The sequence below is a fragment of the Coenobita brevimanus genome, chromosome 92, assembly GCF_032717465.1.
Source record: "Coenobita brevimanus isolate Jiangsu-jjx chromosome 92, ASM3271746v2, whole genome shotgun sequence".
Lineage (NCBI taxonomy): Eukaryota > Metazoa > Arthropoda > Malacostraca > Decapoda > Coenobitidae > Coenobita > Coenobita brevimanus.
The window spans coordinates 19,535,720-19,563,426 of NC_137045.1; the positions used below are offsets into that span (position 1 = coordinate 19,535,720).

The 27,707-nt window shown below is 42.6% G+C and overlaps 1 protein-coding gene across 1 annotated transcript; it reads right to left on the reverse strand.

The window, feature by feature from the left end:
- Positions 1 to 2,237: 2,237 nt before the first annotated feature.
- LOC145412156 (protein O-linked-mannose beta-1,2-N-acetylglucosaminyltransferase 1-like) lies at positions 2,238 to 27,703 on the reverse strand. The gene is made up of 11 exons (XM_080282091.1): positions 27,041 to 27,703; positions 26,544 to 26,750; positions 18,053 to 18,281; positions 17,578 to 17,916; positions 17,318 to 17,441; positions 16,999 to 17,197; positions 13,666 to 13,850; positions 12,691 to 12,799; positions 11,846 to 11,926; positions 11,025 to 11,134; positions 2,238 to 2,418 (listed from the first exon to the last, which is right to left on the reverse strand). The coding sequence occupies exons 1-11, from the start codon at positions 27,701 to 27,703 to the stop codon at positions 2,238 to 2,240; spliced, it is 2,427 nt and encodes an 808-aa protein (XP_080138217.1).
- Between the last annotated feature and the right edge of the window lie 4 nt (positions 27,704 to 27,707).

Consider the following 27,707-nt stretch of genomic DNA (forward strand, 5'->3'; position numbering starts at 1 on the left):
CACTAGTCCTCTGTTTCTGGCTGCCTACATATCCATCTCAGGTTTCCCTCCCTGAGATCACAGCTTTCTATATCTTTTGCCATCTTCTTTTCCACTGATGGCCCTTTCCATTCGGATGTCTCCCTTACTCACTCCTGCTTCTTCCGCCCCCTTTCCTCTCCTTTGTCTCACCCCTACCAACCAATCTCCTCCAACTCACTCTTTCCACCCTGCCCCTCCCCCCCGTCTCACCTTGTCCACCCACCTGCTTCCACATTACTCCTTCCACCCCCTCCTTCCACCATTCCTTACACCGCCTTCCATCTCACCCCTCTCTCCTCTCTTTCTACCGCATATGTCCCCTCTCTGCTGCGTCACACTCCTTTATCCTCTCTCTCCTTCATCTCACTCTTGACACCCTCCTTTCCGATCACACTCTTTCCTCGTCCCCTTCCATCTCACTCCTTCCCCTTTCCATCTCATTCCTTCCCCCTCCGTCTCACTCCTTCTCCCCCCCTCTATCCCTCTCCCTTTCCCTATCATCCCCTCCTCCATCTCCTTCCCTTTCCCTTTTCACACTCCCTCCATCATACTCCTCCCCCCCCCCCTCCATGTTACTCATTCTTTTTCTCTCCTCCCTTTCCATCCCCTTCCATCATATTCACTCCCTCCCCCTTCATATCATTCCTTCCACTTAAACCCCTCCGTCTCACTCTTTCCCCTCCCACTCCATCTCACTCCTTCCACCCGCTCCCTCTCACTCCTTCTATTCTTCCTCTCCATTTCACTCCTTCAACCCTTCTCCATCTCGCTTCCTCCATCCCCCCCCACCCTCCATTTCACTCCTTCCGCACCTTCCATTGCACTTCATCCACCCTTTCTTCATCTTCCATACTTACTCATTCCATCCCCCCCTACAGCTCACTCCTTTCATTCCTTTCCACCTGTTACTCCTTTCACTTGGCCCCATAATATCTTTGCTTTTCAATCTATTTCACTATCTTTCTGCTGCCGACCCCCTCCATCTCTACTCCTTCCACCGCCTTCCCCGTCTCTCCTGCACCTCCCACTTCTCTCCTGCACCTCCCACTTCTCTCCTGCACCTCCCACTTCTCTCCTCCGCAGGCATGTCACGTACCGTACGCTTAGCTCTTTTATTTTCTTCCGCCAACCAAGTCTGTATTTGTTTATTTTCATTTAACGCTGTCTTTGGATACAGTAGTTTATTCTGCTGTGGATCTGTAACCATTTGTAGGGTAGTACTGCAGTATGGATTTCTCCTTTGGTTATTCGGCAGAGATACAGGTTGAGAAGAAATTTTGAAGCAATCTTTATTATGATATTCTCTTAACGTCACCTTCAGTCACTTTATTTACGTTTTAGAGGTACAATATTTTGGACTTTTATCTGCTGAAAGAGTGTTTTGTGTCAAATTAATATTGATGCCCTATTTTCAGGTACGTGCAGTAGTAGTACTTCACTGCATGAAAGGTAAGAACACAAGATTTTGCCTTACCCCGGTTTCCGTTGTATGTAGAAGTTTCCCATTACTGTTGTGTGAAATATAGTGTTAGAACCCAAGACTGTGAAATATGAGTGATATCAGCATTCGGAGTCCATATACGTCGTAAGGTACAATCAAATCAGGTAGTTTATGTTGGGATATGGGTCTTGCTTGGTGGGACGGTCGTGGTGTCAGGCACGCCTCGGTGACGTCACGAGGGTAAACAAAGCCAGACGTGCGAGCCATGTTGATGCTGAGGGCATGTGATGGCCATACCAGGCCTTCACATTCCTCCTGCCTTTATGGTGTTCCTTCGTCTTCAGTCTTATATATTATTTGTTTTTGTCGGTTAGTCTTTAACGCCCCCAGCTGCTGGGGCGTATGCAGTATATATATATATATATATAATCTCAAAGTGACTTCTAACTGGGAGAGGAGTTAAATATATATTTTTTTTTTCACTTTCACTAATGGAGATGCTTTCTAAGTTCAATAAATTTACGTGATGATTGTAAGGATATAATAAAAATACATTATCGAACTGAAGAGACGAAAATCAGTGATTCAGATTCAGTGTTCCTTTCAAGGCCAGTATTTTGCTTGCAGCTGTTGTTTGTAGCTGTGTTATATCGTTCACAGCCTTTGGATGTAATAGTCTCTCTCTCTCTCTCTCTCTCTCTCTCTCTCTCTCTCTCTCTCTCAGCATGTTAGCCTATTGCTTAATACGCCGTTCCCACCCCATCTGCTTTTCTCTTCATCTTTGTTCCAACTCATACTGGGCGAGGTTGTTAAGTGTGACCTGTTCTTGTAGTGACCTTGGCGGCACCCTGAAAACCAGTCGGGGGGCGTAGGGCAGCTTCCTGAAGGGGTGGAGGGAGGCGTAGGCCACGTCGTCCAGGGCAGGGTTGTAAATGTCCTTCGGATCCTTAGTTAAGCTGCCGACGAAAAAAGGAAACAATGTTAGTTCATTCAGTCCGATGACGTGTTTTTTGCTCTATTATTGTTACCACCAGACGATTTTATTCATATCTAGAGAGAGTTTTCGAACTGGAGATACTAGATATTGCTTTCATGAAATTCTTCATTACCAGTGGCTCTATTAAGCTGGAAAAATCGTCAGGTGACACCAAAAATATACTATAACATTTTATTTTTGCTGCGACAGACGACTTTAATATTCAGCTTGACTTAGAAGAGATTCTTCAGCTGAAAGGTTCAGATATGCACTTCATTAATAATTATGTTACCATATATTAATAATTATGTTACCATCTATATTGGATCGAAAAAGACTGTTTGCAGTATATATATATATATATATATATATATATATATATATATATATATATATATATATATATATATATACAGTAATCACTCCAATATCCGACGTAATACAGCCATTGGTAGGTCCGGTTATTGGTTTTGTCCGGATATTGGGCCCCAGCTTATGGACTTGTACTTATGGACCCTAACTCAGAGAAACACCTATACAACTCCCTCTGGACATGCATAGCACCTATTTAAGACCCAAATCACACCAATAAGGCACATAAATGACTGAAATAAATGCAAAAGAAACATAAAATGAGGGTTTAGAAGTATGTTCATACATTAATAAACATTCTGGTACTTATGGACCCTAACCTAGCCTAACTCAGAAAAACACATTCCTACTGCACATGCATGAGGTAAGTATAGTATGGAAAAAAGTACAGTATGAAACATTCTGGTAAGTATAGGATGGAAAAAAGTACAGTATGAAACATTCTGGCTACTTACAGCAAGTCCCTGGCCACCTCGATGAATAACCGCCTCCTCTCGGACTCTGACAGTAAGAATGATTTCCTGAAGCACTTGCAGTACACTCTTCCTGAAGTCTTGCACTGAACTTAGTCAATAACACACAGAAGTCCGTTCTCTTCACAGTGTTCACTTTAGTCCAAATAATGTTCCATTGTAATTTAGTGTTGCACATTAACTTTTCCCCTTTTTTTCCAAATTTTCAAAGGCAAAACAAAGAAGTCTATTTACGTTAAATTTAGTTTCTGCTGAGTCTTTTCTCTCAACTCGAAAACCTTAACACAACACACCGTTTTTTTCACTGCACAACACTCAAAATTCCTGTGTGGTCTAGTGGAGAAGTTCTTGCTGTTTATTCACTGTCAGAGTCCGAGAGTATCACTGGCAGGCGACCAAGGGGTGCATTGCTGGGTCGTGGTGATGGCGTTCCCACTGCAACCACCAGCAACCTGAGTGAAATTGTGTCTAGTGGAGAAGTTCTTGCTGTTTATTCACTGTCAGAGTCCGAGTATCACTGGCAGACGAACGTGGGTGCATTGCTGAGTAGTGCTGGGTCTGTGGCTGATGGCTTCAAGTTCAGTACTGCACCTGCAGGGCCTGTCTTGGGGACCCAGGCGGTGAACCACTCCACCCAAGGGTCATTGGTAGACATCAGGAAGGGCATCCGGTCATAAAATGCTACACGCTCCAAACCGAAGTCCTCTACCTAGGGACAACGCCATGTCGTCCAGGAACTTCCAACGGTATAGGCGCTTGTTGCACTAGCCCAGTTGTACAGCACAGACTTGATGTTGTAGCAGCTGGTCCAGAAGAACAACCATCACCTCGTCCAGAGAAAGGCAGTGGCAGAAACATGCACCTAATACGGCCATTCTCAGCAACCAAGTCCTTGTCGCACGGGTGGGCAGGTGCATTGTCGAGCAGAAGGAGAGCCTTTACCTGGTTGCGAGGGATTCCCAGTGTCTTCGTCTGGTAATGGATGACCTCCTTGACGAAGTGACGGTGAAACCAGTCTTTGAAAATCACAGCTGTGAACCATGCTTTCAAAGAATGATACCAGACGACAGGAAGGACATCCATCACCCCACGAAGGCACCGAGGCTGCTTTGCACGGCCAACAACAACGGGCTTAAGCCGGTGCATGCCGTTAGCACTGGCACAACACAAAGGAGATATCCGTTCCTTGGAAAGCTTGCGGCCAGGTACACGCTTCTCCGTTTCCTCGGCTAGAGTGTTCGTTGGCAGCGAGCGATAGAATAGGCCAGTTTCGTCAGCATTGTAGACTTGACCGAGAGTTAGGCCCTCCCTGTCGATCAAGCCTTTCACCTTGTGCCGAAACTCGTCAACTCCATCCTCGTTAGCATCCAATGCTTCGCCATGTGCTTTACGGTTAGTAAGGCCATGTCGCAACTTGAACGCGAAGAGCCAACCCTTGGATGCCTTGAAGTCTAGGGCGTCGTGAAGCCTTGCGAACTTCTCAGCAGCAGCCTTCAGCTCCGTTCCACGTACCATCACACCAGCTGCACGTTGCTGTCGGTACCAAATCAACGTGGATCGGTTGATTTCTGCAAACTTGGGGGTAAACATAACCTTCCTTTCCACGTTGCGTTTGCTTCTCGACGAGAAGTCAGCCGTGTACTGCATGAGTTTGTCTCGGGAACGTTTGATATCGAACAAAGTCGACCGGGCCAGGTTATACTCGTGGAGAATGCGGGAAGAAGACCAACCCGCATCAACTTTCTCCAATATCTCCCTCTTCTTTTCCAAAGTCAACACCACTCTCTTCCTTTTCTCAGGTGGCGGGGCCATCATCACACACACTAAGAGGAGGCCCGAGAGCAGCAGGAGGCCCTGCAGCAGGTAAGGCACCACCACAAAAGCGAGTACGTGGGCAGCCATTGCGAAGAGCGTAGGTCCAGTCGCGGTGAGAGACAGGCGGGAAGTGGGGAGGATGCAGTGGCGCTCTATTGGACGTCGGAGGAATGACGCACCAAAACAATGCTCTCCCGCAGCGCGCGCGGCAAGTTCAAATTACGGACGGGAAAAAATCGTTTTTTTTTTAGGGGGGGGGAATGTTGGATCCCAGGACGATAAGGTCCGGGTAGTGGGGATGTTCGGTTATTGGGCGTCCGGATATTAGAGTGATTACTGTATATATATATATATATATATATATATATATATATATATATATATAAAGCAAGAAGGAGTACTTAGGGAGTGTAACACCCTTGCCCAACGAGTCAACAGGTCAAATATTTTATTTTACCCTGTGACCTTGACTTTCGACAGAGTATTGTAAAAAATCTAATTATTTCTTTCTTTCCTAACCCGTAAACCATCCACCACCATTGCTTCATATCAGATCAGAACTTTAAGATGACATTGTCATGTAAATTCTATCTTTAATCTCTCCCTGCGACCTTGAGTTTTGGCTGATTGTTCTCAGAATTTAGTTCTTTTACCTTTATTTTAACCTGAATCCTTCCACGAAGTTTATTCCACATCGGATAAACTCTGTTTAAGTTGACCTTGCGATGTGACCTTCACCTTTGACCTATTGATCAGTACAAAAAAGACAAAAAGAAGAGTTCAGTCTTTTAACTGATCCTAAACTCATCCACCAAGTTTGATCCAGTTCAAATCATAACTGTTTTATTACCCGTCCCTGCCTCAGAGTGGCTGGAGAACAGGTAATGTTTTCATTCGGTTTTGTCTGTCAGTCTGTCAGTCTGTCTGTTAGCAACACTACGCCAAAACTACTGGTGCGATATTTACTAAAATTTCAGGGATGATAGTCTATGATCTGATCATCGGGTTAATTTTGGGGCCAAATTAGGCCAAGGCCCAGGCTGTAGCCCCCAAAATGTATTAAAAAAAAAAAAAAAAAAAAAAAAAAAAAAAAAATCGTCGCAGCTCCTTTCAGATTCGTCATATCGACATGAAACCAAAACCTAAAGGTGTATATTTCAGATCTGCATTCTTTAACATGCCTCATTGCATCAGGGGGGTCACCCCCCAGTTACCGGTAGGGGGGGTCAGTGTCAGGTGGGTCAAACCTAAATTTTCAAATGGGCATAAAATCGTCCATTTTCACCCGATTTACTCCAGTTTGACATGTGACATCTTTGACTAGATATCCTATTGTGTTTATACGTTAGCACTAAAATGACCGCCGGGGGACGGGTTTGCTGTGCCGTGGCACCGCTTCTTTTGTTTACATGCAGACACACGGGTCGAACTTTGACCTCGCCTTGTGACCATAACCTTTGACTGATTGTTCTCAAAACTGAATCCCTTCGTTCTTGCCTTACCCTTAACATTTTCATCAAGTTTGGTTCGTCAGGCCAAAACTGTCTGAGATGATCTTGCTCTGTAATCTTGCATTTAGTAATGCCCTGTGAAGTTGACATTTGACTGGTTTTCTCAAAATCGAATCCTGTTTTTCTTGCATTACTCTCAGCACTTTTACAATGTTTAGTCTAAATCGGATAAAAATTGTGTAAAATAACTTTCCCCTGTGACGTTGAACTTTACTCCTTAACTGACCTTTAAGCCTTCCAGCAAGTTTGGTTAAAACTGGTCTAACAGGGCAGTACTCCCCCGGTGGATAGATAGCTGGTGATGGGGAGAGCTGGAGCTCCCCTGTCACCAGCCCTCAGGACTAGCGTCTGCCTATACAGCTTTGGTGAACTTATTAAATGTTTCAGTGACATGGGGAGTGGGCCAATATCCTCTTCTTTATGTGCATTATCCTCTAACTGTTTACACCAAATTACATGCATACTAGACACCACAACTTCCGTTTGAAAAAACTGACTTTTCAACACCCAGCCTTGGCGTCCCTGGTGACGACCAGGTGAGATGCATGGAACCATTGTCTTTCTCTTTAATTGCACCTGCAACATTCATGGCCGTTCCTCTAATTTTCTCTCTATTAAACACCACCTCTCTTCCTCTAAACCTCACTCTCTCTTCCTTACTGGGACCCGTCTGTCCGCAGTGACTGATAGCAAACCCTTCAATATATCCTCCTACTTTCTCTAAGGTCATTTCAGAGCCAAAGGTGGCTGTTATGTATATGTATGCGTCATTTTGCTTTCTTTTTCCTGAGCTTGAATTCTCTGCATTCTGACCGGCTTTCATGTCTTTCTCTGACTAACTATATCTGTGTTTTGTACTTATCCTCTAATTCTACCGACAATGAAAAATTATTTGACTATTCTTCTTTTCAGATGGAACAAATTCTTTCAGTTTTTCCTTTCTCGGAAATCTCCGCTCAAGGTAATTTCAATGTACAGTGCCACCTTTAGCTCTACTCTCCATTCACTTATCCACCTGGTAAACAAGCGTACACATTGTCTATTCTTAATGGCTTACAGCAGCTCGTATAGCGCCCTACCCGTATCCCTGACCACATTGGAGAAAGTTCCAACATACTTGACCTTTTCCTTACAGCTAATCTTTCTGCTTGCTATGTTGATATTTTCTGTCCTTTGGACTTCTTAGATCAAAGCCCTATCAGTTTGGCCTTTCAGTCGCTAAAGTAAGGCCTACAGACCCTCTTACGAGGCGGCGTCAGTGGCGCTTTGGGGGTACTGATTGGGAGACAGTACTCTTTTGATTTTCCCGGGAATGATTACTGCTTTCAAGGCCGAGAACCATCTGAATGTGCCTCACACATTACGGAGATTGTTTTCTCGAGCATGGAAGCACACATTCCGTACTTTTATCCTTTGACTAATGCAAATAAAAAAAATTTGGTTTAATCATGCTTGTCTAAATGCTGTCCACAACAAGGAGATGGCCTACAGAAGTTACCAGAGCCGACTCACCCCTGAATCTCATCTCTTTTATGTTTCTTCCCGGAATCTTGCTAAGTCTGTTTTTCACTCTGTTAATAATTTCATTCGTACTAAATGCTCCGAACTCTCTGACTCAAATTCTTTCCGTTTCTTCTGGCACCTTGCCAAAAATTCTTTCCAACAACATTACTACATCCTCCTTCCTTCCTCTTTTCTGCTCTGACGGCGCTTAAACAGGTTCTTTTACTAAAAAGACAGATCTCTTTTCCCAGACTTTCTCTTCCAGTTCCACTTTAGACAGTTCCAATGCTCTTCCTCCATCTCTTCTCCCCTCTGACTTCTTCATGACTAACTGTGAAGCTTCTTCAGTTGGTGTAATACCTGTCCTCACTGACGCCAATACTAACAAAGTGTATGGGCCTGATAGGGTTGGTTCTGGTTTGTTTTCGAAAGCTCTGCTTCTGTGCTTACACCCTGCCTAGGTAAACTGTTTCGCCATTGTCTGCAACTTGTACCTTTCCTTCTTGTTAGAAGTTTGCTCTCATTCAACCTTCCCAAAGAAGCATGGCCGCTTCTAGCTGTCCAAGTAAAGCCCAGTTGTTTTAACATCTTGTGTTTCTAAATTTTAAAAATCTATTCTTAGCAAAAATATTTAAAAACACCTTTCTTGACATTATCTTCTCTTCAGTTGCCAGTATGTGTTCCGCCAGTGACAGTCCACTTCCGATCTTCTCACCTTCCTTTCAGACTCCTGGTCATCCTCGTTTCGGGAGTTGGTAACAGGTTTGCCATTGCATTTGATATCGTCAAAGACTTTCGATCGAGTCTGACACAGATCTTGAATTTTCAAACTGCCGTCTTACGGGCTCTCTTCTTTTTATTTGTGCCTTCATCTCTTATATCTTTTTCTGGTCATTCTATATCTGTTGGTGTAGACGGCAACCGTTCTTCTCACAGAGCTTTCAATAATGGTGTTCCTTAGGGTTCTGTCCTGTCACCAACTCTCTTCCTTCTATTGATCCATGACCTTCAGTGCTGTACAACCATCCCTGTCCACTCTTTCGCTTATGACTCCACCTTTCACCTTTCCATGCCCTTCTCACAGTGTTTGTCACTGCAATTACTTTAACAAACAAGATAAGGCTAAGGCTCGCCCAATTTCTAACCTGTCTCATATCTCTGATTGAGGTAAAAGTAACCTTGTTGTTTTTAATGCATCAAAATTCAATTTCTACATATTTTGACCCCCAGAATCTTCCACAGGAGTATCTGTAAATATCTGACAATTATCAACTCAGTCCTGCATCATCTCCAAATATAATCGTACATGAGGTTTCATACTCGAGGGATTTATCATGGAAAGATCATTTTACAAATCTGCATTTAAGAGATTATGTGTGCTAAGTTGACTTTGCACAACATTTGACTTTACACATGGGTTTTACAAGCGCCTCACATCCCTACCATGACGTTCAGTTCTTGTCCAACTGAGAGCCATTTCTGAACCGCACGTGCCCACATGAAAGTCATTTCTGACGAAGAGCATTTGTCTAAATGAGAGCCGTTTCTGAACAGATATCACCACCATCATCGTCGTCATAGCTACCACTACGCCACTACCACCAAAGCTACCACCACCACCACCACTACCACCATCATCATCATCATCATCATCATCATCATCATCACAACAACAGCTTCCACCGTCACCACCATGGCTGTCACAGTTACCATCATCACCACAGTTACCACCACCACCATCCCAGCTACCATCACCACCATCACAGTTACCACCACTACCACCATCACAGCCACCACCACCACTGCCACCACCACTGCTACCACCACCACTACCACCATCATCACAGCTACCACTTCCACCACCACAACCACAATGATCGTCACAGCTACCACCACCACATCTACCACTGCCACCATCACCGTCGCCACCACCACCACCACCACCACCACCACCACCACCACCACCACCATTTTCTGCTGAATAAAATCGTCTGTTCATAGCAGCAATGAAGTAATAAACATTGGACTGTAGATCTGCAACCCCCAACTCCCACTCCTCTCTCTCTCTCTCTCTCTCTCTCTCTCTCTCTCTCTCTGCTACACACACACACACACACACACACACACACACACACACACACACACACACACACACACACACACACACACACACACACACACACACACACACACACACACACACACACACACACACACACACACACACGCCCATGTGCCAGTCAAAACATAACACCCACTCTCGCTTCCCAAGTCGGAGGTAAAATGAGGTCCCCTGGTGAAGGTGTTAACGGCGAAGAAGTGAATGTAATACTGTACATTTCGTACTATTAGGCCTTGGATATGTTTGTGTTCCAGTGTTTGTGCTTTCATCTTCATTCGCATAAGCTTACCGAGCATTTAGCATTTCCGCCAGCTTAGTGTCAGTGGCCTGCATTTCTCAGTCACTCTAACTGCCACAAATAGCTGTGCATTTATCATTCGTGTCCAAGGCATTTGCAGTCTCTAGTCATAGAGGCATCAAAGGAAACTGATCTGAAAGTTAGATCAGCTGTCATCACGTACAGGAATCGTCCTATTCCGCGTTACAAATCTCCATAAATCTCCTCTTTAAATTATTTTCTTGTGAAGCCAATAATGCCTATAATCATCCGCTACAGTATTGCATGTCTTGCATGTCTGGCGCTTAACTAATTCCAAGTTCAGTTTTTAGTCTTCTTAATCTTCATTCCCAGACATAGCAAGAAGTTCTTTTGTCCTTGACTGTTAATTTCGGAAAATGTTTACACGTTAGAGTTGGTGATGTGCAAGAAGTCCCAGTATCCTTTAATATTAGTTTCAGAAACTTTTTATGCATAATACGCAAGAGGGAAAACTCTGTCTCAGTAAGTTACCAGAAGGGTGAGGTTGGGCAGCCGATGACGTAAAGTTGGTTGCCATAGTAAGAGGTTGTGAACATCATCTGAAGGTTCTCGTAGCGAATGTGGTCGTTCAGCCCCAGGCACTGCATGGAGGCGAGGGAGGGAGAAGAGATTGTATCAGAGAACTAAATAGAAAAATTATGGCTTTGGAACGAAAAAAAAATATATATATTCACATTAGGGAAACAAACAGTAAAATTTTATTATTTATCTTTATCTGTCTCCCAGTCAATCTGTCTACTTAACTATGGTCTCATGTTTTGTAAGGAAAACTACATCAACATGAGTTCAGTTCTCAACCGGGCGGGACTACAATTGCTGAAGATTTTATGGGCGAAAATGGTGTCCCTCATATTTCACCCATAAGATTATCGGTCACAGGTCATCAGTCACTGTAGCTCCGTAACAGATAAGAACTGGACCCATGATGATATAACAATTATTTCACAAAGCTGCCTCAGGTATCACTTCCTAAAGTCTGGCATACATTTCATGGGACATCCTATTTACACACACACACACAAATATATATATATATATATATATATATATATATATATATATATATATATATATATATATATATATATATATATATATATATATATATACAGAGACTTCACTTCACCCTGAAGATATGTATGCAAACTAACCATATATATATATATATATATATATATATATATAGAGAGAGAGAGAGAGAGAGAGAGAGAGAGAGAGAAATAGATAGATAGACTGATAGATTAATATATACTGAGTGTGTGTGTGTGTGTGTGTGTGTGTGTGTGACTCACCCTAGCAACGACGTAGTATGCCTTGGAGGATTTGTCTGTTTCGTCCGGCTGATACAGGTACACAACGAAGCTCTGGTTCACCTGTCCCGGAGAGCAATTGAACTCATTCAAATGATTCTGCTGCCAAGTGCCACGCAGATGTCAAATGCAGGGTCGAAAGGCAGGTTGATGGGATTGCCAGAGTGAAAGAGTAAAACAACAGGAGCAAGTGACACAGGATGAAATGATGGTTTAAGTCTATCTATCTATCTATAGCCCGACGCCCTAATCCCGCAAAGGGTGGCCGCAGACAAAACGCCTCCAAGTCACTCTGTCACCCACCATTTGACTCCCCTCCCCCCAACTCACCCCCCCCTCCCTCATATACCTCTCAACTCCATCCCTCCACCTCATCCTCGGTCTACCCCTCCCTCTCCCTCCCTCCACCTCACCTACATACACCCTCTTAGTCAGTCTTTCATTCTCCATTCTCTCCACATGTCCAAACCACCTCAGTGTATTTCTCCTAATCTTTTCAACCACATCCACATCTACCCCACAACGTTCCTTCACTTCTTCATTCGTCAACCTGTCCCTCCACGTCACTCCACATGCTCCTCTCAAGTAACTCATTTCCACTGCTCTCACTCTTGACTTGTTCCCCTCTTGTTTAAGTGATATCAGTATTATTGCATGACTGAGATAGGTGAAAGAGTATATGGACGACTGTCAGTCGAAATTATCAGAACCTGGTGCATATCAATACGTGAGAAGACAACTTTCCAAAAAGCTGGTAATCTGTAAAACTCATATTCTTATGCCAAAGGCAACAGTCGAAGTTGTGAGGTGTGTGTGATTATGCTCACCTGCGTGGTGGGGAGGGGAAGGACCTTGCAGGGGTGGTCAGTGAGGTGTACCACCCTGCCCCGGCGGATGGCATTGTAGTGCGTCTCAGCGTACTCACTTAGCTTGGCTCTGTCAGGAAGCAAGTCCATTCTCAAGTCTGTAGAAGGATATGCACATCTAACCTAACCTAACCTAACGTATATAATTTATATATTTTCCTGTTTAGAGTTGTTAAACTAGTTTTGTAAAGTTTATTTCATGTTTATCTGTGCTGAGGAAGGTAATATGATAGACTTTGTACAGTTACAATTAATAATGATTTTTTAAAATCATAAAAAAGAATAATATGTATTCTGGACTCACTGTTACATAAACTACATTTGCATACATACGTGCATTATACACACATGTGTATTAAAAATTTTGCTGTGCCTCAATGTGTTTATATGGAAACTTGCTAAGTCATCCTGTTGGCAGAGCTTAGGGGAGTATGGTCAAGTTTCAGTGCCTCTTATTGGCTGACTATGGAGTAGGAGGAGGAGCCAGTGGAATGACGTCACGAATACTGGTGCATCTCACTGGTTGTCTAAGATAGTGGGTTATTCAGGTGTGATGTCACAGATTTTTGCACCACTCCGTGGATAAAAGCTTAGTGGGAGAAGACTGTGCAGGAAACTTGCTCTCGCGTTTACGTTGACTAACTGCCCCACCTCGTGCAGTACCTCTCTACTTTAGCTAAAAGCCAACCCAACCATGCCAGATACACTGCAGTGGGTGGGTATCAGTAAACTTATTGACTGTTTTTTCCTGCACTTTTACCTAATTCAGTGCCGGAGACGGGTTTATATTGCTGGTACGTTTTGAAAGTGTTTCATGGCTCCTGGGATAGTCTGTTATCCGACGATTGCTTTCCAAACTGCACGTCCCCTGCAACATTTTAAGTTTCTCACATGACACTGATTTAATCACCGTTTTGTAAGTTAAGTGCGTCTCACCGCTGGATATGAAGTGTGACATAAGGATGGGTGTTGAGAGGCCGCTGCTGGTGGTAGAGCGCCTGTTCCAGCCCAGTGACATGGACACCGCCACCTCCGTGGTGCTTGGTTCTTGGGATCTCGGGCACGATTATGTCTCGCTGCCCCAGAACTCGCTGTCGCACCCACTGATCCCAGTCAATATTCTGGTAAAAGGAAGATTAGTATGGAATAAGGATACTTAATAATTCTCACAAGATTGTGATCTTACATGTTGAACAAAAATAGTTTCCTCATACATATAATAGTTGTACTGCGAATTATTCAAGTATTATCACTCATTATCTTCCGTATGTTTCATTCATTGATGACACCTCACTTATTCATGAAACTTCTTTACAATATTTTAACATTTGATAACCAAGCAGTTTAGGCAGATATATACAGGTTCATGTTTAGGAAAGAGTAACTGCAGTACATAATGCAGTTGTTTTCACCTCTAAAAATGCACTGACGATAAGAAGAAAATCAGCAAGGCACTTTAAAGAAGCATTTAAAGTAAACTCTCAATTATCCGTCGCAGTTCAGCCAAGCCCTACGCCGAATAAAGCAAACCGCTGGATTTTGCATAGTTCCCCCCCCCCATTGGCTCAACATTCAGCGTCGAGCAGGATATTGTGTTAATATCTATCTCGACCCTCTATCCCCAACACTTTCCCGATGAGTAAAAGATGAAAGCTAAACATAAAATGCAAAATAAATTGATACAGTACAGTAATTCTTTAGAGTACAATCCCAGCTAACCGGGAGGCTTGGGGAATTTACCTTCACGGTTACTTATTTTTTTCAGACGTCTGATGCATACTCTTATACATAGCCTGTATCATTGCGGTGTATACATTACCACTCGTATCCAGGGCCACAAAAACAAGTTCATTCGAAACAGAACTTCCTCTTAAACACACCCTATAGACGCAACACACATGATTGCAGTATCTTACAGGAGTGTGCCACTCACACGGTAAGTTCATTTTGTTAAACATTATTTTGTTATTTTATCCTTAAAACATGGAAAAATAAACTAAAGAAATAAATCTTTAGCATTCATTGGTGAGCTGATGATTAGGAAAGAAGTGCTGCACAATAGCCTACAGTTATCACGATTCCCTTGCTCACAGTTGTGTACGGCTGCGGCCCACCAATTTATTTTTCAATTGCGTTATACGATGAATTTATACATCATCTTAGAATGCATATCCACTGGCAGAGAAGATAAAGTGTAGCTGATAGAAATGAAGGTTTGCCTCGTTGGATGAAATTACTGCTCTTGCACTTCTTACGTATTTACTGCATTATCTGCAAACCAGCTGAGTGGCAAGTGAGGGGTGGAGTACTGCAGTCTGGTAAGGAATAAATTGGCGGGCCATGGCCCTATACATAACTGTGAGCAAGGGAGTCGTGAGAGTAAGTCTTAGCACCAAGGTTTTGCCACCGCTTTATCACAAGAGCAGAGTGCATGGATACGTCTTCACTGAACGAGATCCTTGATTGACATAGTGTTGGCTCAACATGCCAAGGCCACTCCCACAATGAATTCCGATTGGCTGGCGTGTTGCAGGCATTCCCATTGGCTGGCACATTGCAGGGTTTCCCAGGTGCCAGTTGGCTACCATGTATGTATGAGCGGTTGATAGGCCTCGCATCCCGATATTGCATAGAATCATTGGTTACTTCCCGTTTCAGTGCCGGATGTTGCATAATTTTGCTGGATAGTGCTTTTAACAGCGCTGGATATTGCGATGATGGATAATTGAGAGTTTGTACAATGGTCTCTCGGGAAGCAAACTCCATTCCCTGTCACTGTGAATACAAAACTTTTGGCTGTCAACTAGTGATGTCTGTAGGCGATATAACAGTACTGCACTGTGTGTCTGCAAGTTTAATTAGTAAAATATCATTCTTTTCTGCTCATAATAGTAATTTTGTACACTGTAGTTTATATTATTCACTAACCCATTTTTCTGTTCAAACAGAGAAGGCGATCAGGCATAGTAGACTGCTGAGCATACAATAGCAAAGGCATGTTAGAGCTTCAGTTTGTTTATATTCAAAACAGTTTATTTTGCAGTGTGAGTAGTAAATACTATTATCTTTCTCCTTTGTTTCTAGTTATATCAAGTAAGAGAAATTGGAAAGTATTTGAATACAGCAGCTCTAATTGAAAAGTAGAACACCAGCAAAGTGCATTTAGTGAGCATGTGACGAGCGAGCGAGTGAGCGTTTTTACTTATGCTTATCATCATATTTTCATCATCTTGGTGTAAACTTTCAACATTTCTGGTGAGGTAGTTGAACAGTATCAGGAGAATAATTGAGCTGAAATATTTACTTTCTTCCTTTTTTTTTTCTCACACACACACACACACACACACACACACACACACACACACACACACACACACACACACACACACACACACACACACACACACGAGCGTTAAATTCGATATTTAATTGTTAGAATTCATGCAAGAAAACATAGTGTTACAACAGGAAATCTTTTAAAATTGATTTCATAGTGGATCACGTCAGTTGAAGCTCTCGGTACTTTCCTTTGGAAAGCTGGGATTCCAAGGGGTTTCTTTGATCTCATAAGTAAACATATAGTTAGAAACAAAATTTATTGAATGTATCTACTACCTGCTGAAAGAATCTCTTCTCTGTCTCACATAGTAGCGGAGTTATTAGCCTCTGAAAACCATTGCGGTCGGGACCGTGTCGTGTCGGGCCGCTCATTTCTCAGCTGAACGTAATGTAAACATCGCTGCGTTCGCTCGCTCGTAATTATGATGTTCTGCTACAGCTCTGTTTGAAGTGTAATTTTTATGTTAAAGGTGGATGGTGGATGTATAATACAAGTGTATTGATACTGTTACCACTTGTATTAGTCTCACCTGAAGCATACTAAATGAATATCTCCACCAAAAACTATTCCAAGACTTTAACACGATGGACGTGAAAGTGAGCAGAACGTGGCTTGTTATTTCGGAATGGTTGGAATGCCCGATTGTGAACTAACGCACTTAGAAGCCCTTACGCTGGTCTGTGGTGCACTGGTGTATGCAGTAACCATGACTGATAGAGCTCTACACACGAGGAGGGCTGTTTGTAGATTCTTCGATCACATATCAAAATGTATGGAGTTTACATCGTTCGGGTACTTGAAGAATGTACAGCAGAACAAGAGAATAGTCAGAATCATGAAACTGAAACTCGTCACAGTTACTGTTTTACCTTTTTAATTATTTGTTTATTTTTACCTCCACTAAAATTTCTCGTGATTTTGTTTCTTACCAAGACGTCTGGCACCCAGTTTTCGACCATCTCCCTGGCTATCGTTTTGGCTACCATCCAGCCGCAGGCGGGGACGCCGTGCACACGATATAAACGTGCCGGGTCCTGTGCGGTGTGAGGGAAAGCATTGTTGGCGAAGGCGTTGACACAGAACAAGTTTTGTCCCTCAGAAAGCAGCGTGCTAGTCTGGTGGAAGTACCTGCATGAGAATTAGGGATGAAACTTATGATACAGAAAGGATATTGTGAGTGTTTGAAGTAGAGATTACTGTGTCAGCAGCATTTCCTCTAACTACTTTCCCCTGTCATTGCTTACTCACGGAATGATATCCGGCGCAAGGTCAAGGTCGTCCTCGATAATGATGGCGTGTTTTGCTCTTGGGTGAATTTTAAAAACTTGACTGAGCACGAACTTGTAATGAGCGTTGATGCGTCTAGTTGTGCCTGTGTGATATGGAAGGATAGGTATTGGTTTTCTTTTCTGCTTAAGAAGTGAAATACAGTACAATAAATGGATAAAATTTGATATTGCATAATCATCAATACTGTATATATGTAGGTGACTGTGCAAGAAACTGACCTGGTGGCATGGAGCTGTGATGGTGAATGACCTTAACCTTAAGTAGATGGGCAAGAGCAGTGGCCTCGGCACCGGCGCCGTCGGCAAAGATAGTGATGGGTGTCGCGTCGCCGCCGGGGCTAGCCCACAGTTGGCTTACCTGACGCAGTACCCACGGGAGGCGGCCGCCCGTCACTAATGCCACCGGGATTATCTCCTTCAATATGTAGGAATGTTGTGATGGCCTGGGAGACCAGGGCAGCTGTTGGCAACTGCAGAAATCACCGTAACGCTCGTAACTGCGACAAAACATAGCTCGATCTCTCATATTCTTGTGATTGTACCAGGCACACCGTGGCTCTGTTGGATTGGGAACTTAAGTAATACAATATCAGAGTAACGGTTTCAAAATGAAAACTGAATTTAATATGAGTTCCAATAACTTTGTTACTTTACAGTAAAAAAAAAAAAATCGACCTTGAGACAAATATCTCACCTAAGGAGGGAAGGATAATCAAGTGAAGGTTGAGAGGAGAGACGTCGTGTTCCGGTAGGGAGTGAAGTTGCCTCGGGACAAAGGTTGTGATGGCCTCCGCTACCACCCCGCCACCCTTGGATACCACCAGACACCAGGCATCTCCGTAAGCCAGTCTACTGGCATAGTTAGACCCCAGCTGCCCAAGTGCCGCTGTCGCTGCCTCACCCAGATGCAAGGTGAAATCCGGCTGGGGAAAAAAAAAAAAAAGTGATATATTGTGGCTAAGCTAAACCATCGTCATCACCACCATCATCCCAACCCTATATTCCGCATAAAATAATTATGCGATAAGGAAGAACCCAGAAACAAAGAGAAAGCATAAAAGAAAGAGAAGTATCAAACGCCATGTGCAATGAATCTGGGCAATACAGTCATCCATACATGATTCAAACTTTTGGAATTCTGACTCCACGTTATAGGCAAAATAATCTGCATATGTGAGGTAAGATAGTCCGACGTGGTGAGAAATTGATGCTATAAGAGAGAAGTGTGGAATAAAAAACAGTGAACCAGAAAGAACAGACCATTATGTGTGACAGTGATATAGCTATATGGAAGGTGTGGGCGATGAGTGATATGTATAGAAACTGTTCACATCAGAAGTGGAAGGAGTAAGAGAAAGGAGAAAGCCTGGACGCAAGTAGAAAGATAGTTTGAAAGAAAATTTTAATCACTATGTGGGAGGCGTGTTTGGAACAGAGCAGCTTGGAATGAAGTGGTTTATGCGGGATCCTTCGCTACCAGTGATCTATGGCAGGCAAGAGTCAAGTGACGGAGGTAAACCGTAAATCAGCGGGGCAGGTTGTGGACAGTGTAAAATTGCTTTGGTGTCGTCCACCACTTTCAACAATTGCGAAGCAGAATATGAGTGAATGAGGTTGATTTCTTTTGTTTTGGAGCACTACCACGCGTTGGGCTGACAAGAGCTACCATGTGTAATAATAATAATAAGAAGAAGAATTAGTAATAATAATAATAATAATAATAATCTATCTATCTATCTATTGCCAGACGCCTCAATCCCGTTTGGGGTGGCCACAAACAAATCGCCTCCAAGTCGCCCTGTCCCCCGCCATTTCACTACCCTGCTCCCAACTCACACCCCCCTCTCTCATATACCTCTCCACCCCATCCCTTCATCTCATCCTCGGTCTCCCCCTCCCTCTTCCACCCTCCACCTCACTCACATACACTCTCTTCGTCAGTCTTTCACCCTCCATCCTCTCCACATGGCCAAACCACCTCAGTGTGTTCCTCACAACGCTTCCTATCACATCCACATCAACACCACAACGCTCCTTTATATCCTCATTCGTCAGCCTGTCTCTCCACGTGACTCCACAAGCTCCTCTTAAATAACTCATTTCCACTGCTCTCACTCTTGACTTGTGTCCTTCCAACAACGTCCAAGCTTCACTTCCGTACGTTAGAGTTGGTATCACAATACTGTCATGTAGTAACTTTTACTTCCATGCTCACTTCCCTGTTTCTTATCACTGCTTTCAAGGAACCAGCAACCTTTCTTCCCTGCTGTACCCTTTCAAGCACTTCACCCTCCAAACCTCCATCCTTACTCATCACACTACCCAAATACTTAAACGTACTCACATTTTCCAATTCCTCACCATCCAACCTCTCTATACATTCACTGACTTCACCTCTCTCAAAGACCATCACTTTACTCTTCCCTACATTCACCTTTAGGTTCCGTTTCTTACACACTCTCTCAAACTCATCCACCAAGCCTTGCAGCTCCCCTTCATCTTCACTCAACAACACAGTATCATCTGCAAACAACAGTACAGGGAGTTTCCAAACACTATCCTCTCTCACCAGGGCCACTCCAACATCCACTACCCTACCTTGTACCTCTTTTATTACCCCATCCATGTACAGATTGAACAACCATGGAGACATGACACATCCCTGTTTCAAACCAACTTTCAAAGAGAAAAATTCACTTAGTTCACCATCCACACGCACTGCAGCCTTAGCACCATCATACATACTCTTCACAGCATTCAACAACTTCCCATCTACTCCATATATTCTTAACACTTTCCACAATCCTTGTCTATCCACCCTGTCATATGCTTTCTCCAAATCCATGAAAGCCGCATACAACTTCTTTCCCTTCTCTAGAAACTTTTCCACTAAAGATCTAAGAATGAATATCTGATCTACACAACCTCTTCCCTTCCTAAAGCCTCCCTGTTCTTCTCCAACTAATTTCTCTGTTCTTTCTCTAACTCTGTCTATAAGTATCCTACCATACACTTTTCCTATTATACTAAGAAGACAAATGCCCCTATGATTACCACACACTTCTTTTTCCCCTTTTCCTTTGTACAAGGGAATAATTATACCTGACTTCCAATCCTCCGGGACTCTACCTTCCTCCCAGGCCAATCTGCACATCTTCCACATCCATTCTACTACTATCTCTCCCCCATGCTTCAGCATCTCACCACACACTCCATCAATTCCTGGGGCTTTCCCGATTTAACTTTCTTCATTGCTTCCACAACCTCTATCCTACTGATTTCTACCTGTCTTCTCACCTCCCTCCTTCTCCCAGCCATTCCCCAGCCACTTATACTCGCATTACTTCCATCCTCTACGTTCAACAATTCCTTAAAGTGTTCTCTCCATCTGCTCACTTTTTCTCCCTTCTCCACTAGTAATCTACCATGTTTATCTTTCACTCCCCTGCTAACTTCACTTCCACCCTGTCTTACTCTTTTTCACTTCTCTCCAGAACATTTTCTTACAGTCCCTCCACTTTACACTCAAATTCTTTCCAAATTCCTGATCCACTCTCTTCTTACTCTCTCTTACTAATCTTTTCTCCTCTCGCTTCCTTTCCACATATAACTCTCTCTTCTGCCTCTCAACTTCTTCCACGCCCCTATTTCTCATCCATTCATTGTATGCTTTCTTCTTTTGTGCCACAGCCTGTTTCACCTCTTCAGTCCACCACGCTGTTCCTTGCACCCCCCTCCGTCTTCTCTTCCTTCCACACACCACATCACATGCTGCACATATTTATTCTGTAAATATCGTACACACACCTTCCACGTCTCCCCTCTGCTCCCAATCATATTTGCCCAAACGTTCATCCACGTCACTCTTATACTCTGCCTTTTTCTCATCCTCTTGTAACCTTCCACTCTCCTTGCAACTACTCCTTCCTCTCGTCTTTTCCCTTCTTCTATTCCTCCATCTTACTTGCATCCTAATTCTGGCCACCACCAAGTAGTGGTCAGAAAGGCCACTCCCCCAACCTCTATAAACTCTTGCATCCAATATACATCTTCGCATCCTTTCATCCACACACACATAATCAATCATTGCCTTCCTTTCATTCAGTTCACCACCCACCCTTCTCATCACTCGCCATGTATACCTGTGGATCATTTTATGCCTGAAGAGGGTATTGGCTATTACCAACCCCTCCCAGCACAGATGTCCACTAACGCACTCCCATTCTCATCTATCTCAGCAGGCACACCCCACTCACCAACTATTCCATCCACCTTCACATTACCAACTTTACCATTCATATCACCGATCAAAAACACTCTCTCATTCCTTCCAAACTTTTCCATGCACACTTCCACATTTGTCCAGAACTCTTCTCTCACTCTTCTAGCACGATCTTGCGTTGGCGCATACACACACACAATCGCCCACATTTGTATTCCAACTTTCAACTTTACCCACACAATCCTTGACCCAACTGATCCATACTGTCTTATGCTCTTCTTCCATCTTTTACTCACAACTATACACACTCCTTCCTTTGCCCTCTCATTCTCATCTACTCCTGCATATATACCCCATCCATACTCCCATTCTCTCACACTTTCTCCTCTCCATTTTGTTTCAGTTATTCCACATACATCCACTTTCGCATCCTCAAGCACCTGGACAATCTCTCTCTTTCACCTCATCATTCGCTCCTCTTACATTCCATGTACACATTACCAAGTCCTTTGTCCGGTCCTGGGTCGTCAACGTTTGGTCAGTCCTTGTCCGAGGCTTCTTGTTTGTTTTTTTTAGTTAGTTGTTTTCCGGGGAGGGGCACTAACCCTCCGCCAACCCTTTTAGTCGCCTTTTACGACAAGCAGGGATACTGGGGGAGTATTCTTGAAAACCCCCCTAATAATAATAATGATAATGATAATAATAATAATAATAATAATAATAATAATAATAATAATAATAATAATAATAATAATAATAATGATAATATTAATAATAATAATGATAATAATAATGTAATTCATGCTCTTCACATACACCTGTAAGTCAAGAATTTTGTCGACTGCTAGGCGTACGCCCCTGTTTTCGGCATATCGGTGATTACGTACGATAAACGACCAGTGTTAATTACTAAAATACATGCAGTATATATCTCATGCCATTTGCATTTTCCTATATTACTGCACTCATATTATTAAGCAAGGAAAATTAAATTACATTTAAATTTTTCGATTGTTCATATGCATTAACTAGTAATTCTGCCAGGAATCACGTCCCCCTCCCCTCTACCTTTACTAAGTGCTGGATCCAACCCTGTTTATGACCATTTTATACATCTTAACATTTTATTCTAACCAGTTAGTAAGTTAACTTCCCCTGTTCATTCTTTCACGATTTTTTTAAGTTTCTAAGATCTTATCCAGTCCACTGTACGTAACCTACAGATGGATTTCTTAATAGTCCCATCTCCACTGCTCTTATTCTTAACCTTTCACATCCAAGTCTCGCATCCATACCTTAATGTTGGCACTACCACATCTTCATGCAGTCCTCTTGCAGCCACCATACTCATTCGGGTTTCGTATCATGGTCTTCATAACAATGGGCACCTCTCTCTTGAGCCAGCGACTCCATTTCCTTCCCACGTTTACTTCATTTTTCAGTCACTAACTATCCTTAAACATCTGGTAATTAATTGGTCTCAGTTATCTGCACTGAGTTATATTGTCATCCAATATCTGTTAAAAAGTACATAACAAATGTAAACATAACGAAATGCCGAGTCCTCGACGTAATGGTAGCCAGGATTCAGTTGCTCAAATCTTCGGTTAGTCTCACATGGGAGATGGGCTATGCACAGGTTATTTAGCCAAACACTGGTTATATATCTATTGGACATAAATTATTTGCTCGAAGACCAGTATGGGCACCGTGTTAATTTCTTAATATTTTGGAAGAGGACGCTGATGTGACAAGAGTGCCTTCATTCCCAAGGGCATTCAAGTTGATCTCCACACATCTGTCATAATTCTGTCCAAATTGTTATGATGAATAATAAACATATAAAAAAATCTAAAGTCTGGCGTATTTATAAGATTTGACGGTTTGACCCCATAAATCCTTCAGAAGGGCTAAAAAAAAAAATATATAAAAAAAAAAAAAAAAAAAAATAAATGAGGCTGTTGGCCTTTGGGAAAAAACTGTGTCAGATTTGAAACGAACTGGTGATGAAAAAAGGGAATGGTGTCAAGAAAAAAAACAATGCATTTAGAAGAAAGAAAAGCGAAACGGAGGAAATGCAGTAGCTCTCCTCACTCTGGCGTGGAAACCTGATGAAAACCAAGCACATACTGTACTGTACGCATACTGTAGTTAAAAATTTAAGAGGTGCAAAGTGTGGAGAAAATAGTGGAGAATTTGAACTCATGAGACTGATCAAGAAGAACTCCAGAGAAAGTTAAAGAAAAGTGGGAGAAAGGACCGTAAGAAGGTTTGGTTCGAGGTAGCAAGTAGCATAACATTAAGACTAAAAGTAAACTCCCATATCAGCACAATATAATGACCAGACCACAAACCTCAGAATATTTTGATGAAGCACCACCGACTGTCTATAATCTCCAGAGTAGCCCGCGTGCACGCCCTACGGGCGCGCTCGCACACACACACACACACACACACACACACACACACACACACACACACACACACACACACACACACACGCACGCACGCACGCACGCACGCACGCACGCACGCGCACACACACACACACACACACACACACACACACACACACACACACACACACACACACACACACACACACACACACACACACACACACACACACACACACACACACTTCCCTGCAATCGAAGATCGGCAAGACATAATAGTGTTTTTAACTCTGCTGGAATAATGTAATCTACACTATCTATCTGTCATCCAATCCTTTATTTTTGCCCCACCAGGAGTATAGGGGCTCGGAGCCAGGCTACTTATTCCCGACATTAAGACAAGGGTGACCAACCTTGTCTGAATGTACAGGCTCCGTCCAGCTGGACCACCTTAGCCCACTAGACGATTAACCGTCATCTGGCTATATGGTTACCACCCAAACTAATCACACTTTCCCAGGGTACAAGGAACTATTTTGCTCATGATTCAGTTTAGAACTAGAGCACTCACAGAGCGCATACCTCCACCAATGCCAGATCCGGATCCGCCCCCGAATTTAATCATTTCTTTCTTGGCCCCTGGCCCACCCTTCCATAAAATTTCATTGAAATTCATTTAGACCTTATTTTGTGTGGAATACATAGGATCCGGGTCCGCCCCATAATTTAATAAAATCTTTCTTGGCCCATGACCCACCCTTCCACGAATTTTAATTGAAATTCATTGAGAACTTTTGTAGATATCGTCTGGAAAAACAGACATACAAATATAGGTGAATACGTAACCTCCTCCACCTTCGTTGGCGGAAGTAATCACCCGAAGACAGCATTACATCCCATGAGTGGGTGGTGGACGCTTCCACCTACTATGATAACTGGAAATTATTATATTCTGCCTGTTATTCTACATTTTTACTTTAAGCTTTGAAAGACTAAATCTGTGCATGTGAGTGCATGAGAAGCCTAGTCTTATGCCATCTTAATAAACAACGGTACAGGTACTAATATCCCAGTGTTAAATTTCCTGAACAGTTGGTCAGTAATGAATATCGAAATACTATATCTACGTAGCATAAGGAATATATCAGTACGTTAGTATTTTTATGATTGAATTAGGTACTGAAATCTTATACGGGTGTATTTCAGCAACAAACATGTCAAAATTGTGCACTAGGACGAATTTGATTTTAGTGCATTTCCTCTTCTCTATTAATTATATGTTGCATAATAATGTTTCGTTATTGAGAAGATAGAGGGTAGGCTACCATACGATAGTGTTTCTATATGCTTTACTATATGCTGTATGTGTTGTTTGTAGGTTGCTATATGAATAGCACAGGTAGCTTATTCTTGAGTCATTATGAAGTTTGTAGACTAACCAAACCGCATACCAGCCAAAAATTTGTGGTCACATATAAGCTACTTTGTGATGGAGTGGTAGAATTCTAGATTCAGTATACGTACTGATCAGTTGATAGGCCATGACGGGAACATGAATAAAGTCAGTTACATTTTAATAACACCAAAAACTACTCTGTGTGTTTTCAAAATCTTTTACTGATGATACGGTAACGCTTGCCAGTTTATTAAACTCCTTGACAGTTTACTCACAAGCGCTTCAAATATGCTGATCGGCTCATGGCACGCCCGAAAAAATGTGATGTCTCAGTGTCTCCAACAGCTTTCATTCCACTTCTGATTTCAGAATTAAACAGTGGTAGTTATGTCTGAACCTTAACGGGAACATGAAAGAGTCCAGGAAGTTGATGCATATCTTGCTGAATTAAATTACTTCGATAATGTAATCCACTGGTGTACAGTACTGCCTGAAACTGTGCTTCTCTACGTACTCTCCTATGATATAGTCGAGTACCGAGTTTGATGAACGGCGTTCGTAATGAAGTCTCACATTATGATTACTCGTAATTAGCCACTAACTGATATACCTAGTCGACTGGAGCTGCTTAATCTTAATCGCCAGATAAGCATTTCAAAAAATAACAGTTAGCCCATACAGTGTTATTACATCTTTTATTATTACTACTATTACTATTATTGTTATTATTGTCATTATTATTATTATTATTATTATTGTTATTATTATTATTATTATTATTATTATTATTATTATTATTATTATTATGGTTATTATGGTTGTTATTATTATGACTTACTATTATTATTATTATTATTATTATTATTATTATTATTATAATTATTATTGTTATTGTTATTACTGTTATTACTGCTACCACCCAACAGTTATATTTATCTCAGTGAGATCTCTCGTGGTGCAGAGATTAGAGCAACCTATTAACCTCATCACTGCCAGCTGTTTCCCCAACGGTGAACAGAATCGTCTGGCAGCAGCAACATAAAATGATGTCGTCATACTGAGCGGGCTGAATGATCAAGTAACATGTTTTAACCCGTGGTCAGGCTTTACCTTTTGGTAAAGAAGGGTTTCCACTGGTTAAGCCGTCGAGCAGCCTCGTCTTGAACCTTACCGCCCCGAGGACGATGATGAGGCGTCCATCTTGAATATGGTTGAGAGTCCGGATAAAGGCAGCGTCGGTGGTCATCTGCCAGGTGGTGAATACCTCTGCCGACAGCAACCTCCCTGTGGTCTGGTGCAGCGCCACCAGGTGTAGCCCAGCGTGCTTTTTAGCCACCCCACGACCCCACGCCACCGTCTGGTTCACTGACCTGTACACCTGCACCACCAGGACGTATTACAGTCACACTCACACTGTATGTAGGGTGTCATTAGCCTACTCTAAATATTTCGATTATGTAGGAGTACATTTGCTACACACATTTTCTGTTGTTTATTTCGGAGTTTGATACTTTTATTACTTAAAGATGGCATCAGATGATGTAGAATAAATTTCTAGCCTATGACATGGCAATAAATATTTTTTCTCATTGTTAAAAACATAGAACGACACTTGTTTCTACAAGTTAAGCTATATATCAACTAATTAAGTCAGCTGTGTGTCCTAACCTGTTTGCCAGCCACCTTCAGAGTGACACCATTGCCACTGATGGTGATATCCAAGACTATGTCGCGTCGTTGAGAGTCAGAATTTTCGTTTGAGAGCACGTTGGGAAGTTCTGCAGCTTCACTTGTCTGTTGATTGCTGTGTTTTATATCATCAGTGCTGTTCTGAACACTCTTTTCTCTTGTAAACTCTGAAACTTTAGGTATGATCATCAGGAGTTTTCGTAAGGCTGATGTAACATTGTTTATGGTCTTATCGCTATTATGCGTCCGTGTGTGGGGTTTGGTTAAGTTTGAGACTAATATACTGGACACCTGTGTTTGACTTCTATTTTGACTATCCTCTTGAGAAATTTTAGTGATGCTTCCGTGTATTTCTTCTGCTTTGGTTATTTTCATCTCGGTGCTGTTATAGTCCCCTGGTCCATTCACAGCATCGATATGAAAGTATTCCTTCCTCACATTCTTAACTTTTCCTTTTCTCAAGCTTCCATCGTCCTCGTTCTCGGGCGTCCTTTCCCTGTGATTATGTTCTCGTTCTTCGTCGAACCTGCCCTTAGATTTGCCTGCATCCTTCTCCAAGTCGCTCACCAGTATAAGGATGGCGAGGTAGGCAACATTAAGGATGACGATGGCCACCACGCGTCGTTGGGGACTTAGCAACATGGTT